Source organism: Saimiri boliviensis, chromosome 21 (assembly GCF_048565385.1).
Source record: "Saimiri boliviensis isolate mSaiBol1 chromosome 21, mSaiBol1.pri, whole genome shotgun sequence".
Classification (NCBI taxonomy): Eukaryota; Metazoa; Chordata; class Mammalia; order Primates; family Cebidae; genus Saimiri; species Saimiri boliviensis.
Window position 1 is genome coordinate 4,425,508 of NC_133469.1, and position 18,111 is coordinate 4,443,618.

General features: G+C 44.7%; 1 protein-coding gene across 2 annotated transcripts in view; it reads left to right on the forward strand.

Annotated features, from left to right (window-relative positions):
* The first annotated feature begins 389 nt into the window (after window positions 1–389).
* ATXN10 (ataxin 10) overlaps window positions 390–18,111 on the forward strand; it is a 166,345-nt gene continuing 148,623 nt past the window's right edge. The window contains exon 1 of one of the 2 annotated variants that reach the window (XM_074391131.1): window positions 390–759. In XM_074391131.1, coding sequence (XP_074247232.1) covers window positions 644–759 — 116 coding nt within the window. In that variant the 5' untranslated portion in view covers window positions 390–643. The remainder of the gene's footprint in view (window positions 760–18,111) is intronic. The other variant, XM_039463070.2, reaches the window with a different exon arrangement.

Genomic DNA, 18,111 nt, shown 5'->3' on the forward strand with positions numbered 1-18,111 from the left:
CCCCAAGACCGAGACCCCTTCCCTCCTGGGATCCCCTCCCCGGGGGGGGACCCCTTGGTCCGCGGGCCCCCTCACACAGGACGCGGCCCTCTTCCTCAGTGTGAACCCCTGTCCCTGGTACCCGCTCCCAGGACCGAGACACTGCTACGGCCCCCTCAACATGGCCCCTCACCCTGGCGTCCCCGCCCCTCGGAGGAGCCCTCCCTGCGACGCCTCCCAGTTAACCTCCCCCTGCATCCCTCCCCACCCTCACACAGCACTTCCGCCGCGCCCCCTCCCCTGGGGCGGGACTTCCGCCGGGCCCCCTCCCCTGGGGCGGGACTTCCGCCGCGCCCCCTCCCCTCGTGCGGGACTTCCGCCGCGCCCCCTCCCCTGGGGCGGGACTTCCGCCGCGCCCACTCCCCCGCGGCGCCGTCCCCTCCTCCCGCCCAGGGCGAACCCGCGCTCAGCCTCGAGCTCTCCGGCCGCGGCGCAGCTTCAGGGCGACGCGGGCTGCAGCGGCGGCGGCGGTCAGGGCTGCGTAGGGCGCGTCCTCCTCCTTTTTCCTCGCTCGCCTCCTCCTCACTCCTCGCCTTCCTCCCCCTCCCTCCTCCTCGCCTTCCTCCTCCTCTTCGTCAGGCTCTGCAGAGCTGCGAGCGGCAAGATGGCGGCGCCCAGACCGCCGCCTGCCCGGCTGTCGGGCGTCATGGTGCCGGCGCCCATCCAGGACCTGGAGGCCCTGCGCGCGCTCACGGCGCTCTTCAAAGAGCAGCGGAACCGGTAACGAGCCCGGCGGGGGGCGGCCCCGGGCGGGGGAGGGCGGCCGGGACTCCCGCGGCGGCCTGGCCTACACCGAGGCGCCGCCCCCTCCTCGTCGGCGACGCGAAGGGCGAGGCCTGCGCGGGCCGCCGGGGCGCCACCCGGGCCTCCCGACTCCCAGGCACCGCCTCGTCCTCGCGGGTCCCCGCGGGGCCTGGAGCGGGCACCCGCTTCTGCCCCGCAGCTCGTCGGGCCGCGAAGCCGCCGCCCCGGGAGCCCTTGCTGCGGCGTGCGGGTGCTGCTGACCCAACGCCCGCCTGGGCCGCCCCTGTCGGCTGCGAGGGCTGCGCCAGGCCCTGCTGCGAGCGAGACCCACGCGACCCCCACGGTCATAGAGCGTGTGCTCTAGCGCGGGCGACGCGTGCTGGGGGCGTGGGAATTGGACAGTTGCGGGGATGCCAGCCTCTCAGCCTGGACTTGGGACTGACAGTCCTTCCTCCTCGGTGGTGGGGCCCAGGCTGCACCGTCCCCCCGGGGGCGGCGCTCTGTGCGGTGTGGAAGAGCACGGGCCTGGAGACACCAGACCAGTCCTGATGCCACTGAGGGCCCGGTGGTGGTTCCCCGTGTGTCAACTCCTGTGCTAGGGGGTGGGGTGGGAAAATGGAAAGTCCTTGCTCTCTCCTGTACCAGTGTGTACAAGGTGACATACAGCTGCGGGGGTATATATATATACAAAGAGCAGAGGGAGCACTGAAGAAGGAAATACTTGGACAGGAATGGGTCTAGGTGATCACTAGAGGACTTCCTCTCTTTAAACTAGACATCTGGTCTGAGCACTTCCTTTCCCTCAAATCACAGTGGGAAATGGGGAGCTGCTGAAAGAATGCCATTAATAAAAGTCCCTGGTACTGCTCCATGAGCCTTTGGGGGAGATGCATTTATTGATTTAATTCTTAGGTATGTCTGTACCGTGATAGACCCTCCTTTTAGTTAATAACCCGGTCATCAACCATTTATTGAACACCTACTATGAAACAGATTTTTTTTGTTAGGGACTGAGGGTACAAAGATGAATGATGTGATCCCTTTAATCAAGTATATTTGGGAAATTGTTAAATAAACACATTGTAATGGAAATTATGCAGGAGGTGGTGGCAGAGGGGAGCATGTGGATCTGCTGGAAGATTGGTGAGCCAGGAGAGGCTTTAATATTATTTCAGGTGCGTGGGTTATATAGATGAGAGGACTTGAAGAAGCAACAGTGTCTGCAAAGGGGCCATATGTTAATTTTGCAAAGCCGATGATACAAATAAAGTCACATAGATTAGGTTTCTGGTGCAGAGGAGACGTTTATTCAAACATCAGTTCCCTTTTTATAACTTGAAGAAAATCCAAGCCCCTGAGCTAGTTTAGAAGACCCTTCTTGACTCTGTCTCTTGTGAGGGAAGAAGTTTCTTGTCTTGAAAACGGGATGATGGTAGCCACTTTGAGGGATTATTGTGAGGATCTGTAATATGTGTAGCACAGTGGTTTATACATAGTAGATGCCATTTATTTACGACCTGTTATTAAAATATAATGTTATAAGTGACTAAGAGCCCATTTGTGTTGAATCTCCTGTCTTATCAAAAACAAAAGTTGAAGCTATTTCTGGAAGACAATTCTAATTTTGGGGTTTTCAGAGGAAGGGATCCCAGGATTTCATTACCATTTTAGCAACCCCCAAGTAAAAGGAAATTCTTATATCCCATAGTGGTGATTTTAAATATATCCACAAATTCTTTGATGCTCTGACCTTCAAGTGGAGGAAGTTAATTCTTTTCTCCTTGAGTGTGGGCTGAACTTAGTGACTTGCTTCTGAAGAGCAGAATATGACAGAAGTGACAGTGTGTGACTTCTCAGACTAGGTCATAAAAAGCATTGTAGTTGCCTTTTTGCTAGCTCTTTCTGGGATCGCTCACTCTGACTAAACCAGCAGCCATGTCATGAGGGTACTCAAGCTCCAGATGCAGAGAGCTGTGTGGTGAGGAGCTGGGGCCTCCTGCAACAGCCATGTGTTGAGCCACCTTGGAAGCAGGTCTTTTCAGCCCCATAACATCCTCATCCTCATGAGACACCCTAAGCCACTCAGAACTGTTGTCAGATCATAAATGTTACTGTTTTAAAAATGCTAAATTTTGGGCTAATTTCCTATATAGCATTAAGTCATTAATACACCAGTCTAAATTCTCCATGCTCTGTATTAAATGCATTCTGTAACCCGCTTCTTTTTTTTTTTTTTGAGAGGGAGTTTTGCTCTTGTTACCCAGGCTGGAGTGCAATGGCGCAGTCTCGGCTCACCGCAACCTCCGCCTTCTGGGTTCAGACAATTCTCCTGCCTCAGCCTCCTGAGTAGCTGGGATTACAGGTGCGCGCTACCATGCCCAGCTAATTTTTTGTATTTTTAGTAGAGATGGGGTTTCACCATGTTGGCCAGGATGGTCTCGATCTCTTGACCTAGTGATCCACCCGCCTCGGCCTCCCAAAGTGCTGAGATTACAGGCTTGAGCCACCGCACCTGGCCTGTAACCCACTTCTTAAACAGTGTCTTGGTCAGTAAAATTAGTTAAACATTGCCTATGGTCATATAATATCAGTATTAAGATATTCCTCAGCTGTGTCTTCTCTGTGTAAGGTAATTCTTTTTTCTCACATTTGTTTTATACTTTTTGTTTAATGTAGATATCGGTTTATTTCACATTTGCTTACCAAGTTGTCTTGCTGTGAGTCTTTGCAAGTCGTGTTAAATTCTTTCTGAGTAAGTAAGACAAATACATTTAAAATTCTATTTTAGCTGCTCTTTTATCTTTTTGTTTGTTTTGTTTTGTTTTCAGACAGGGCCTCACTTTGTTCCCTCAGCGGGAGTACATTTTTCTAGAGAAGGGGGGTCTCACTGTGTTGTTCAGGCTGGTCTTGAACTCCTGGCCTCAAGTGGTCCTCCTGCCTCAGCCTCCCAAAGTGTTGTGATTACAGGCGTGAGCCACCGTGCCTGGCTAGTTGCCTTTATGATGCGTCTCTGAGGGCTATTCAGACCCCACAAAGGGTGGAGCGAGGTGAGTTTGGTTGTCATACTCCATCTGTGCTGTTCATTAAGTAGCCACTAGCTACATATAGCTACTTCATAATTGAAAATAAGTAAAATTAGGGCCGGGCGCGGTGGCTCAAGCCTGTAATCCCAGCACTTTGGGAGGCCGAGACGGGTGGATCATGAGGTCAAGAGATTGAGACCATCCTGGTCAACATGGTGAAACCCCATCTCTACTAAAAATACAAAAAAATTAGCTGGGCGTGGTGGCACGTGCCTGTAATCCCAGCTACTCAGGAGGCTGAGGCAGGAGAATTGCCTGAACCCAGGAGGCGGAGGTTGCGGTGAGCCGAGATCGCGCCATTGCACTCCAGCCTGGGCAACAAGAGCGAAACTCCGTCTCAAAAAAAAAAAGAAAATAAGTAAAATTAATGTTTCAGTTCTTTAATTGCATTAGCCATATTTTTTAATTTTTAATTTTATTATTATATATTTAGAGACGGTCTCATTCTGTTGCCCAAGGTGGAGTTTAGTGGCACGATCGTAGTTCACTGCAGCCTCGACTTCTGGGCTCAAGCAATCCTCCTGCCTCAGCTTCCCCAGTAGCTGGGACTTACAGGGGCATATAGCATGCCTGGCTAATTTTTTTGTTTATTTTCTGTAGAGTTGGGGGTTTCGCCATGTTGCCCAGGCTGGCATTAGCCATATTTTAAGAGCTCAGTGGCCACATGAAATTGTGACAGCACAGGTATAGATTTCCATCACCACAGAAAGTTCTGAAGATAGTGCTGTTCTGTAATTTACTGTTTTCTGTAGGGGAGATCGTGTTCTGACTTGAGTATTCTTGAAATAATGGAACATTTGGATACGTTTCTATGAATTTACCTCTTAAACTAATACCTCGTTGCTCTTCCACCTGATAAGCTTCTTGAATAAAGCGGGCACGTCACATTTACTGTGTGCCTGGCATCTGGCGTAGAGTGGATAGTGGCAGATGCTTAACAATTTCTTGTGGAGTTGCTGCTATTTCTGTAACTTACTACTCATTGTGCTTGCTTGGTCTGTTACTTAGTCACTTAGACAGTAATTTCTTTTTCAGCTTCTATCAGTATAACTCATTTTTTTCTCTTTTAATCTGTTTAGACAAAATGAGATTTTTGTTGGTGTTTAATTTAAAAATTAAAAAAAAAAAAAAAAATTCAGGCCAAAAGGTCTTAAAAAGAAAGAAAGAAAATGAAAAGGCAAGTCCTGGACTTAGAGAAGTATTTACAATATGTATGACAAAGCAGTTATTTCAGAATATATAAAGTTCTCTTATAACTTAATAAGAAAGACTCCTATCACTCAATTTAAAAATTGGGTAAAAAAGTCTGTGCTTCACAGAGAAAGAAATGAAGGCCAATAAGCATATGATAAAGTGCTCCAAATCTTTAGTCATTAGGGAAATGCAGTTAAAACCACAGTGAGAGACTACTGCATACCAGTTAGGATGGGTGTTATCAAAAAAACGAAGAACAAGTATTGTTGAGGAGATAGGGAACCCTTGTGTGTTGCTGGTGGACATGTAAAATGGTCCTGCCACTATGGAAAATAATTTGGTGGGTCTTCAAAAAGCTAAACATGGAATATGGCCAAGCAGTTTTACTCATAGGTATATAACCAAAGAAAATGAAAAACGACAGATATATGATTCTGTTTTCGTGAAATACCTAGAACAAACTTGTAGAGACAAAGCGGATTAGAGGTTACTAGGATTTGGAGGGTGGAGGAATGGGGAGTTACTGCTTCATGTTTACAGAGTTTCTATTTGGGTGTTAAAAAAAACTTTGGAAATGGAGGTGATAGTTGTACAACATTGTGAATATAATTAATGCTACTGAACTGTAGACTTGTAATGGACAAAATGGCAAACTTTATTTTACCGCAGTTAAAAAAATTAATAATGTAACAAAATCCATTTAATTGTACACTTTAAATGGGTGACTTGCGTGCCATGTGAACTCTTATCTCAATAGTGCTGTTATAGGCAAAACCATAATAAGCCACTTCTGCATGCCTATTAGAATGGCTGCAATGAAAATGACTGACCACTGAATTTTGGTGGGCCTGTGAAGCTATATATTTACAATTAAAAAAGTCATATTGTTTGCAGTGGAGGGGAGGTGTTTAAAGTATGAGCTCTTCCCTCACTGCTATTTTTGTTTCATTATGAAATAGCATTTTATGTATCCTTTTCCCTACTCAATAGTGCTTTTCTTGAAAGCAGAGACTATGGTGTTTCTTAGCAGGGTGACTGGCCCATTTTGAATACTTTGTAAATGTTGAACTGAACTGAATAGAGCAGTGAGGAGCTACTGTAGTAGCTCCAATGAGCTGATGAGTAATTACTCAAATTACTAAAATGCTATTGATATACTTTCCTATGTAATTCATTCATTGAATCATGGCACACATGATATATGTAAGATCTATACTTGGTGCTGCTGCTGTGGTCCGTGTGATAAAATGAACTATGTGTAGCTTACTTTGAATTACTAACAGGAATAGCTCAAATGCTACTATTAAATTTAATACATTTAGGCCGGGCGCAGTGGCTCAAGCCTGTAATCCCAGCACTTTGGGAGGCCGAGGTGGGTGGATCACAAGGTCAAGAGATCGAGACCATCCTGGTCAACATGGTGAAACCCCGTCTCTACTAAAAATACAAAACATTAGCTGGGCGTGGTGGCACGTGCCTGTAATCCCAGCTACTAAGGAGGCTGAGGCAGGAGAATTGCCTGAACCCGGGAGGCGGAGGTTGCGGTGAGCCGAGATCGCGCCATTGCAGTCCAGCCTGGGTAGCAAGAGTGAAACTCCATCTCAAAAAAAAAAAAAAAATTAATACATTTGTAATTTGTTAAAAATAGATATTTGTAATTTATATTTACAAAATAAATCTGTAAATTTGTAAGTATAACTGTCTTAAGCCTTCATTCCTTTGCTTATTCATACACTCCTGATTTTCCCTCATGGTTGAATTATTTCACTTCCTTTTTTTTTTTTGTTTTATAGACAGAGTTTCGCTCTTGTTACCCAGGCTGGAGTGCAATGGCGCGATCTTGGCTCACCGCAACCTCCGCCTCCCGGATTCAGGCAATTCTCCTGCCTCAGCCTCCTGAGTAGCTGGGATTACAGGCACGTGCCACCATGCCCAGCTAATTTTTTGTATTTTTAGTAGAGACGGGGTTTCACCATGTTGACCAGGATGGTCTCGATCTCTCGACCTCGTGATCCACCCGTTTCGGCCTCCCAAAGTGCTGGGATTACAGGCTTGAGCCACCGCGCCCGGCCCTCACTTCCTTTTAAAAGTGATTTCTGACCTTCAGGTGCCTTTGCCCTGTGTTCCCTTGGCGTTCTGTGCTTGCCTCTTTCGAATAACTTAACAACGTAGAGTATTACGGTCACTTACTTACCTACCAGTCTCACTAGAGTGAGAGCAGCCTGAAGGCAGGATTCTTACTTACCTCTGTTTTCAGTACCACTTTCAGACCTAGCACGTAATGAGCATTCAGTAGTTTTTTTTTTTTTTTTTTTCTTGAGACGGAGTTTCGCTCTTGTTACCCAGGCTGGAGTGCAATGGCGTGATCCTGGCTCACCGCAACCTCCGCCTCCTGGGTTCAGGCAATTCTCCTGCCTCAGCCTCCTGAGTAGCTGGATTACAGGCACGCGCTACCACGCCCAACTAATTTTTTGTATTTTAGTAGAGACGGGTTTCACCATGTTGACCAGGATGGTCTCGATCTCTTGACCTCGTTGATCCATCCGCCTCGGCCTCCCAAAGTGCTGGGATTACAGGCTTGAGCCACCGTGCCCAGCTCAGTAGTATTTTTATTATTATTATTATTATTATTATTATTTTTGAGACGGAGTTTCGCTCTTGTTACGCAGGCTGGAGTGCAATGGCGCGATCTCGGCTCACCGCAACCTCCGCCTCCTGGGTTCAGGCAATTCTCCTGCCTCAGCCTCCTGAGTAGCTGGGATTATAGGCACGCGCCACCATGCCCATCTAATTTTTGTATTTTTAGTAGAGACGGGGTTTCACCATGTTGACCAGGTTGGTCTCGATCTCTCGACCTTGTGATCCACCCGCCTCGGCCTCCCAAAGTGCTGGGATTACAGGCTTGAGCCACCGCGCCCGGCCTGTATTTTTATTATTTTAACACCTAATTTTCTTGAGCCATGAGAGATAAAAGGAGAGCATAGAAGAAAGACTTTAATTAGGAGGGGACAGGAAAGGTTAATTATGACAGATGACTGATTTCAAGGGGTAAAAAAATGACTTGGTGTTGTTACTTGCTTCTATAAATATGTTGACTAACCTTCATAAAGAAAATGAATAGATTAAGCACTTTTGAGGTCAGCATACCACAGAGGTAAAAAATAAACCTATCCATCTGTGTATACACACTCATATGGGTTTCCCCCAGACATTACTGAGCCTCCGGCCAGCAAGTGTCTTTGACTGCACCGAAACACACAAAAACCTAAAAAACAAAAACCCACACGAGTCATCAGCTTGGCTAAGGATGCCATATGGCGTTTTGACTCAGCCATGATTCAGCTCAACTTTGTTGAGAGAACATCAATTAAGTTACACTATAAAAAGCACATTTTAGAGTGTGATGGCAATTCCTTTATTTTTACCTATGCCACGAGCTGAAATACTACATGGAATTGTTTGGTAAGGTGTTCTGACTCAGCTTCAAAATACAGAAGTGGTCAGTGTAAGCTACCTCTTACATTCAATTATCTTAAATGCATGAAGAAGACAGGAAAGAGTTTGAGCCAGCCAGTGAAAATAAGGTTAGGATTGTGACCACCAGTACCCTTAGAGCAGTTTCGCAGCTCTTTCATTCTTCCAGTCTTTTGTAGTGGTCACTGGTCACTGGACTGTGAGCAAGGACACTCTGAAGCAAAGGAACTGTGGGACTACCACCAGGCTGAGCTGGGCCCTCGGATGGCCACAAGCTTAGAGAAGTTCTATTAGATTAACAGGATGATCCATAAGTGAGGAATGCTCTCTCATTAGCGCTATTGAGGAGTTTGTGTGCTGCTTAGAACAGTGCTTGGCACCTAACAGACACAGTTGAAAGTGTTGGTGTCATTGTCATCATCATCAATGAGAATATTATAAAACTATCCAAAGATGTTTAAAAAGACTTAAATGGTAAGAAACAACTTTGTATTATAGGAAACCTCAAAGACATCAGTACTTCCCAAATTGATCTATGGATTCAATGCCATTCAAAATAAAATTGCAGCAGTGTTTTTGTTAGAAATTCACAAACTGATTTTTTAAGTTGTTTGAGAAACTCCTAAATTTTCTCTTACTCTCTGAACGCTCATCCCTTTAAGGGTTTGTTTGTTTGCTTGTTTTTGAGATAGAGTCTCACTGTGTCACCCACGCTGGAGGGCAGAGTACAGTAGTGCTATCACAATGCCACCATGCCCTGCTAATTAATTTTTTGTGTGTGTGTGTGTGTAGAGTTTTGGTCTCACTGTGTTTCCCAGGCTCGTCTTGAACTCCTGGGCTCAAGTGATTCTCTTGTCTCAGCCTACCATAGTGTTGGGATTACAGGTGTGAGCCACTGTGCCTGGCACCCTTTAAGGTTATTTACATGAATCCTTTTCTGACTCCCCAATTCTTAGGATGCTTCTTTGTGCCCTCAGCAAAATTCCCTGTATCCTGAACTCTTCTGTAAACACTCATTTTCATCTTGATCTAAATGACATATGGCTCACTTCTGAGGAACACGCCTTTCCCAGAGTTCTTGAAAGTCGGAGACTTTTCTCTCCTGCACTCAGTGTTCTGCTTGGCTCAGAGGTGTGGTAGTTCTTCTTGTCATTGCTGCTTTCAGACCTTTTTCCTCTGTAGACCCCTCCAACGCTTAATCTCCTGACATCTGAGTATTGCCGGTTTAATCACTTTTGTAGTTAAAAGAGATCTGTGGGTCAGTCTACCTCATTCCTTGAAGAGTTTAGCTCTGGTTCACCTCTTTTCACTCTATCACGTCTCCTGCCTTCAATCTTGGTTGTTTCATTGTTTATGTAGGTTATCCTTTCATTATCCTGGCCTCGAATTGCTTTGACTTTCTCTCCTTCAGTGAGCTTGACCTCTATCCCATCTCAGCCACATACTGCCATACCTTATTTAGGCCTTATTTGTAACCATACCCGCCTTCCTCCAAATTTCAAGAGTTCCACTCCCTGTTTGTCTTCCCTCTAGGGCCCCTGCTTCTTCAAATCTTTTGTATTTTTTGAGACAGAGTTTTGCTCTGTAGCCTGGGCTGGAGCGCAGTGGTACGATTTTGGCTCACTGCAACCCCTGCCTCCTGGGTTCAAGCGTCTCCTGCCTCAGCTTCCCACGTAGCAGGGATTACAGGTGTGTGCCACCACACCCAGCTAATTTTTTATTTTTCCTAGAGACAGGGTTTCACCATGTTGGCCAGGCTGATCTCAAACTCCTGACGTCCGGTGATCCACCTGCCACGGCCTCCCAGAGTCCTGGGATTACAGGTGTGAGCCACTGTGCCTGGCTGGCTCCATCAAGTCTTTAACCCCACCAGGACCTACAATCTTTCGACCCTGCTTCCTATTTACTACCCCTTCTGTTCTTTATTCCCCTTCTTCATGTTCACATTGCCGTCTTGATCTGGCTCAGATCCATGGATGAGTAATGAGAGCATTTTCTTGTGTACATCCTCAGCTCCCTTGCCTCCTCTCTAAACTTCGCTATGCTTGCCTGGTAAAACTCCAGCTCTGCTTAAATCCAACTTGCTGTTTTCCTCGTGCCAGTACCCAAATAGCTGAAGAAGGCGAGAGAGAAGCGTACAGCCATGCAGACTGTCTCGCTTTAAATTGCTGCTCACTAATTAAGGTGGCCCTTATCCTGCTGTTTTCCCTCGTCCCTTGACTCTCCTGCCCACGTAGTCGGGTATTTCATGCCCCGTTCTCTTCAAACCTCCATCCCCTCTCACCTTCACCCTCAGCTTTCTATTTACTGAGAAAATAGGAGCAACTGCAAGATAATTTCCAGGAACTCTTGTCACCCTCTCTGCCCACCTACTTGTATCTGTGCCATCATCTGCCTTTGCTTCTGTTCCTGTGGATGAGCGGTCTTGCTCTGAATGTACGCTCCCCGTAGGTTTGCACTAAATTCCACTCACTTTTGCACACCGTTCCAGCAGTCTTCTTTTCTCCTCCTTTTAAAAAATCATCAGTTTTACCCTTTCTTTGGGATTGCACTCATCAGTTTATAGATCTGCTGTTAATTTTTCCCATCCTAAGAAAAATCTCTCCCTCCATTTCCCTGAGTGATAATCCTTCCCAGTTCTCAGAACTCTGTCCTCAGGCCTCTTCTCTTTTCTGCCTGTATTTACTCTCTCAGTATTCTCACTCAGTCTTGTGGCTTTAGTAACTTAGTTTGCTGGTGACTAACATTTTTCTCTAGCTGGACTTTTTTTTTTTTTTTTTTGAGACAAGGTCTTGCTTTTTCACCCAGGCTGGAGTGCAGTGGCACGATCATCACCCACTACAGCCTTGACCTCCTAGGCTCAAGCAGTTCACCTACCCCAGCCACCCTTGCAGCTGGAAATACAGGCACACACCACCACACTTGACTAATTTAAAAAATTTTTTTAAAGAGATGGGATCTTACCATGTTGCCCAGGCTGGTCTTGAACTTCTGGGCTCAAGTGATGATCCTCCTGCCTTGGCCTCCCAAAGTGCTGGGATTACAGACATGAGCCACCGCCCCTGGCTTAGCGAGGCTTTTCTCCTGAATGCTAGGCTTGTTTATTCACCTGACTACTTCATGTTCTACTTGTATTTCTCCTGATCCTCTCATCCACCAGATATCCTCAGATTAGACTTTGTTTCTATAAGCAATCAATACATCTTTCAATTTCTGTCTCAGGCTGAAGTTTTGGGGTCATCCTTGACTCCCCTTTTTTAGACACCCCTCATAAGAATTCAGCATGAAGTCCTGTTGGCTCCATCTTTAGAATATCCAGAATCTGATTTCTATTTACCAGACCTGCTGCTTTCCCTCTGCTCTAAAAACAGCCTCCTAACTGGCGTCTTGCTGTTTTCTCTTTTCTCTTTAAGATTGATTCTTTACAGAGCAGCCAAAGGGATCCTTTTAACATGTAAGTCAGATGCTGTCACCCCTCTGCTCAGAACCTTCCATCGGCGGGCAGGTGTGGTGACTCACACCTGTAATCCCAGCACTTTAGGAGGCTGAGGCAGGCTGATCCCTTGAGGCCAGGAGTTTGAGAGCAGCCTGACCAACATGGTGAAAACCGCTCTCTACTAAAAATACAAATATTTGCTGGGCATAATGGCATGTGCCTGTAATCTCAGCTACTCGGGAGGCTGAGGCAGGAGAATTGCTTCAACCTGGGAGGCGGAGGTTGCAGTGAGCCGAGATCCTGCCACTGTATCCCATCCTGGGCTACAGAGCAAGACTGTCTCAAAAAATGAGAAAAAGAACCTTCCATGGTTTCACACCAGGCTAAAAGCCAGCGTCCTTCGATGGCCTCCTTTGCCTGTGCTGGGGCGCTCCGTCTTCTTTCTCTGAGTGGCACTTCTCTTTGTTCTCTCACTGGGGTTCATCCAGGCCAGCCCTGACCTCCCTGTGGCATGTTGTGTATGCTTTTCCTCTAGTCCAAGCTCTTCTCCCAGGAAGGTGCATACTTGGCTCCCTCACCTTTGGATCTGTGCATAAGTAATACTTTTCAAATACAGTTTATCCCTGGTGGTCTAGTGGTAAGGAAAAAAGAAAAAAAAATAGGGTTAAAATATGTCTTATATACAGCATCTTTCTCTAAGAATATAAAGACATTCTCCGTGTATTTTCTTCCAAAGCCTTGCAATTTTGTCTTCCATATATTCCCAAATCCATCTGGTGTTACTTTCTGGGTAGTTGTAAGTAAAGATCCAAATCAGTTTTTTTCCTTGTAGCTTAACAGTTGTTAAGCACCTCTTAGAACACAGTCCATCTTCCCCAGGAGGTCTTGAATGCTATTGATAAATGCCAAGTATCAAGTTACCACGTATGCACAGTTCTGTCCCTGGACGCTCTCTTCTATTCCAGTGGTTGATTTTCTGTCTCTGAGCTAATTTCACCTTTTCTTAGCTTCTCTTTCTTTCTTTTCATGTATTTAGAGACAAGGTCTCGCTCTGTCACCCATGCCAGAGTGCAGTGTTGTGATTGTAGCTCGCTATCGCCTTGAACTCGTGGATTCAAGCAATCCTCCTGCATCAGGCTCTCGAGTAGCTGGGACTATGAGGCACAGACCACTAAACTCAGCTAATTAAAACAAGTTTTTTTTTTTTTTTTTTTTGTAGAGATGGGGTCTTGCTATGTTAGGCAGGTCTTGAACTCCTAGCTTCTGCCTCCCAAAGCACTGGGATTATAGGCATGAACTACTGCACCTGGCCTTCTTAGTTTCTTTCATTTAACACAGTGTATTTGTTCTGATGAGAGATGGATTTTGAATGTGATGAAGACAGTGGGAAAGAGGAAGCATGTGGTTTTTGGGGAGTGGGGAGAGGACTGGTATGTTTGGAACCCTTTAAAGCAGGGGTTGCCAAACCATGGCCAGATCTGGCCCACTACCTTTTTTTTTTTTATGACCCATGGGGAGTTAAGAGTGGTTTTTTACATTTTTAAATGGTTGGGGAGATAATAAAATTTCATGACACATGAGAATTATATGAATTTTAAATTTTGGTTTCCACAGAGTTTCGTTAGAGCCCAGCCATGTTCACTTGTTTAGGTGCTGCCTGTGGCTGCTTTTGTGCACCAGGGAATTGAGAGTGTGGCAGAGGCTGTTTGGCCATCAAAGCTTGAAATATTCACTCTCTGACCCTTTACAGAATAAGTTTATGACCCTGCAAAATGGAGTGATCTGGGTTGTCAGGAAGCGCTTCAGAATCCTGGATGTGACAGAAGAGGAGAGAAGAGTATTAAAAGAAGTTTGCGTTCTGTGCAGATTCCAAAATTTTGCCCTAGGCTGTTTGTGGCAGGAGATACAAATGTTTTTATTTTCTGTTGTTCAGTCCTGTCCAGTCAAATCAGCAAGATTTATGGTTTTAAGTAACAACCAGTGATTGTTATTTTAATCTCTGAACTTCTGCGTATTTTAATAGTTTTTCTCACTGGCAGTTGTTGAACTACTCTAAACCACATATGCCAGTTTTTAAGTAAATCTAAGGTATTAGAATAAATCTTTTAACAAGTAGGAAGGTCTTAGTTGTGGCATTACAATGACTAGCATGAAGCTTTCTTTTTTCAGTAGGAGGTCCCACATGATAATTTAACTGTAAAGTGTGTATACATACAGTATATTAGACCTATCTAACCTGTTACATATAATCACAGGTAGTTTTCTTTTAATTTTTCTCAAATAGGACTTGCCAAGATTAAACCCTACTGATCTGTTCAGACTTGAAGGAAATGAAATTCTATCTTTTGTATAATTCAAAGGATTTTGTTTGGTTCTGTACTGTAACATTTCATCTACACATTGTCTTCAGGGTATGCATTCCTTTCTAATAGGAATGTCTAACGGTTGAATTTTAATTGTCCTTCTAAGTACTTTCTGTCTTCTGTGAATGAAGTAGCTAAGCTTTTTAAAGTCTCTGCGAGTATTTTTTGTTAGTTTGGTTAAAGCAGAAATGACAGCAGTTATTATTAATAACATTTGTGATACTGGAGTATTGGTCTTTACTATTTCATTGTTGTTAATCATTACACATATTTAACTGCATTGTCTTAGAGTGAACACAGATTTTTGCAAACAAGACACTAGGACTATTCCGGATCTGTAATGCCAGATAGTTTTCTTTCAAGGCTGTAGAGAAAGTAAAAATGTATGGAAGAGTTAAATGCTTTCATAGTATTTACTGTTATTGAATAAAAGCTTTTTTGTCCTCATCTGCTGAAAGTTGTTGATATTGTGTAAAACTAGGGTGAATAGAAGCTATAGCTATTTATTGTATGACTCAAGAGGAACAGTTTTTACTGCCACCTTTTCTAAAAGGAAACAGACATCTAAAACATGTTCGTTGTTCTTAAGACGTTATGAAAATACAGTTAATTGGGGTACAACTCCTCCCGGACCTGCAAGCTTATCTGCTGTATCATTTAAAGGGGAAGGAGAAATTCAATGTTTGCTTAATAGCAGTCATAAAATATCTACATAATATTCACATCTAGTTTCCGAGTTGAGGTGATATGGATTTCTTAATGGGAAGCAGAGAGTTGAGCGGATGCCTCGGGGTCCCCTTCTTTCAGTTGCTGACTCAAAGAGCAGTGACCCCACTGCTCATGTCAGGCCTGATGCCTGGGTCTGGGCATAGGCTCAGGAAGTGCTTGGATTACACAGCAAGGTGGCGATGCAGTCGGGGGCCACTGAGTGTGCGAACAGTCTCCTCACTGTTTAAAACTTGAACAAAGTCAATCCGTGGGTGCCAGTTCTGGGCCCTAGAGATAGAGAAAAGAATAAAAGATAGTCTCTATTTTTCAAGGACTTACAATCTAGCTAGGGAGATAGGATAGGTAAATATTATCTGATGTGGACAAGTTATTCCAGCCTTATGAACAGAGCTCCAGGGAGGCATAGAGGGAGTCTCTTTGTCTGGAGAAGAGGAGGAGTTTCACCAGGGCTGTGAGTTTTCCTAAGGTTTAAAAGGAGATGCAAGTTTCTCCCAGGCAGAGGATTGCGAGATTTAGAGAGGACTTTCTTTTGGTGGGATATGTTCGAGCAAAGACCAAAGATTGGCAGTATCGGAGTTTTCAGGAATCTGTGGTGTACAACCTGGGGAGAGCAGATGACAGTGATCACAGCCCCACATTAGGTTTCTTTTATACCACAGACATGAATTATTGTGTGCCAAATGGATGCTGTCCTGATTACTCTTTAGTCGCTATTAATAGTTATTTGGATTTCAGGAATCTTTTGGTTGGCCTTAGCTCAGTTAAATGCTTTTCGTTTGGTTAAAATTATTATAAAGCCATGGTGCATATGTAACAAATTCACACGTAGCATTGGGAGTTATTCACAACATAAGTCATGAACTTAGTATTTATTCTGTGGTCGGGATATCATTATCCCAGTTTTCGTTAAGAATATTGCTTTTCCTCTGTCTTGATTAGTCTGCACCGTAGTTTGATTCCAAAGCTTTTGCTGTGCGAGATACCAATTTTGAGTAAAGTAGATGTTAAGATCTCAAGGAATGACTTCAGGGAAGACCACTCACAGGGGAAAGGTGGTGCCCATGTGAGAGGCAGATTGCAGAGGATCAGGTGAAAGAAAGAATTCTCACTGCTGTACTACAGCTGAGAATACACTTTTCTTAGTCATCTTAGTAGGAAAAGAGAGGCGTTACTGAAGTTTATTCAGTTACAGAGCTCTACTTTTATTTGACTATAACATTAATACATGGGTTCAAAACTTCATGCAGATGTGGCAGATAGAGGTGATTAGATTTGTTCTTTGTCCTAGAAATTGTGATGAGCCTTAACATTCTTCACAATGTTTTAAACTGCTGGGTATTTTCTTAGCCTATTAGTGTCTACAATATATTTAGTACTTTTTAAAGCTACCTTAAGAGTGTTCGTGACTTGGCTGGGTGTGGTGGCTCACGCCTGTAATCCCAGCACTTTGAGAGGCCGATGTGGGCAAATCATGAGGTCAAGAGATCAAGACCATCCTGGCTGACAGGATGAAACCCCATCTCTACTAAAAATACAAAAAAAAAAAAAAATTAGCTGGGGATGGTGGCGTGCACTTGTAGTCCCAGCTACTTGGGAGGCTGAGGCAGGAGAATTGCTTGAACTTGGGAGGCGGAGGTTGCAGTGAGCTGAGATCGCGCCACTGCTCTTCAGCCTGGCAACAGAGCAAGAATCCATCTCAAAAAAAAAGAAAAAAAAAAAAGATAGTGAATATTCTTCTTATGGCAATATTGTCACTAAAAATGGCTTATATACTTGTTTCATATGGTTTATTTAGGCGAGATTAGTGCTGTGCCCTTACATTTTTATTTTTTAATTTGGTCATGTCACTCAGTTGTTGAGACCCTGAGTCAAAGTTTCATCGTCTACACTCAGAGGGCTGACTGGGGGAGACATAGACAAATTATTTTATTTGTTATTTCCCAGTTTTTAATTAATTTCTTTCCAAAACTGAATTTGAGATGCCTTAAAAAATAAATACAATGAGAAAAAGATAAGGGAGGAAATTAGGGAGAGTGGAAAAACCAGTTAGAAAAAGTAAGGATTCATATTGTTGTTAAACATGGTCGTAAATTTGACTCCAGACTTAAGAAAGGCTCGGACAGAGAGAAAATGTGATGAATAATGTGAGTTCTATCGTCTATTCGTAAGCTAAAACCCCACATCACTTGGTGTATAAGAAGTCGTGGTACTGAAGTTCAGGGAGAGAAGTGTTTCCTCTGGTCCTGGAAAAGGGGCCTCCACAGGTGTCTCCTGCAGCACCTGAGCAGCTCTGTAATCTGCGCAGCTCAGTGTCCGAGCTGTAAATGAACCTGTGGCTCCCTGCCGGTCTGGCTCAGTCCAAGGGCGAAATACCTTTTTCAGAGAAACAGCACGGTGATTCTACAGCGAGAGCAAAAGCAGAAAGTTCATGTGGTCCGAATCATTTGCAAGAATCACTTAAATTGTCCAATGTAACAATTTTCCTTCTAACATTAAAACAGATTGCTGTTTCTTTAGGGGATTTATGGAATGAGGAAGTTGGCTTGCATTTAGGTGCCATGTTGCACAAAAAATTCTTATCTTCAGAGCTCTGGAATGATAGCCAGTGCAGGCAGTACTCCTGGCATGAGAGGCATGCAGAGACTAAGATGCCCACAGGGAACAGCCACGAGCTCCTCTTTCTCCCTGGGCATACATTCTTGCTGGAAGAGCGGGCACACTTTACATTCTCCCTCCCTCTTTCCCTCCCTCCTTTCTCTCCCATCTGTGTCGCTGACTGTATAGAAGTCGGGTGTGTGTGTTGTCAGCCTCACAGTGTCTACAGAGTAGATAGTATCCTTGTCCTGTAGGAATATTGTCTTACAACTGAACTTAGGTACATACTGGGTGACAGAGGACCGGACTATATTCTCTGTCTAGAACATTAGAAATAGATATTCTGTTCTGATTAAGGGCAGATCCATAAGCACGAGCAGTCACCGGAACTGGGACTTGGGTTGTCATGGGTAGTGACATGACACTGCAGGCCAAAGTGCCTCAGTTGGCTTTG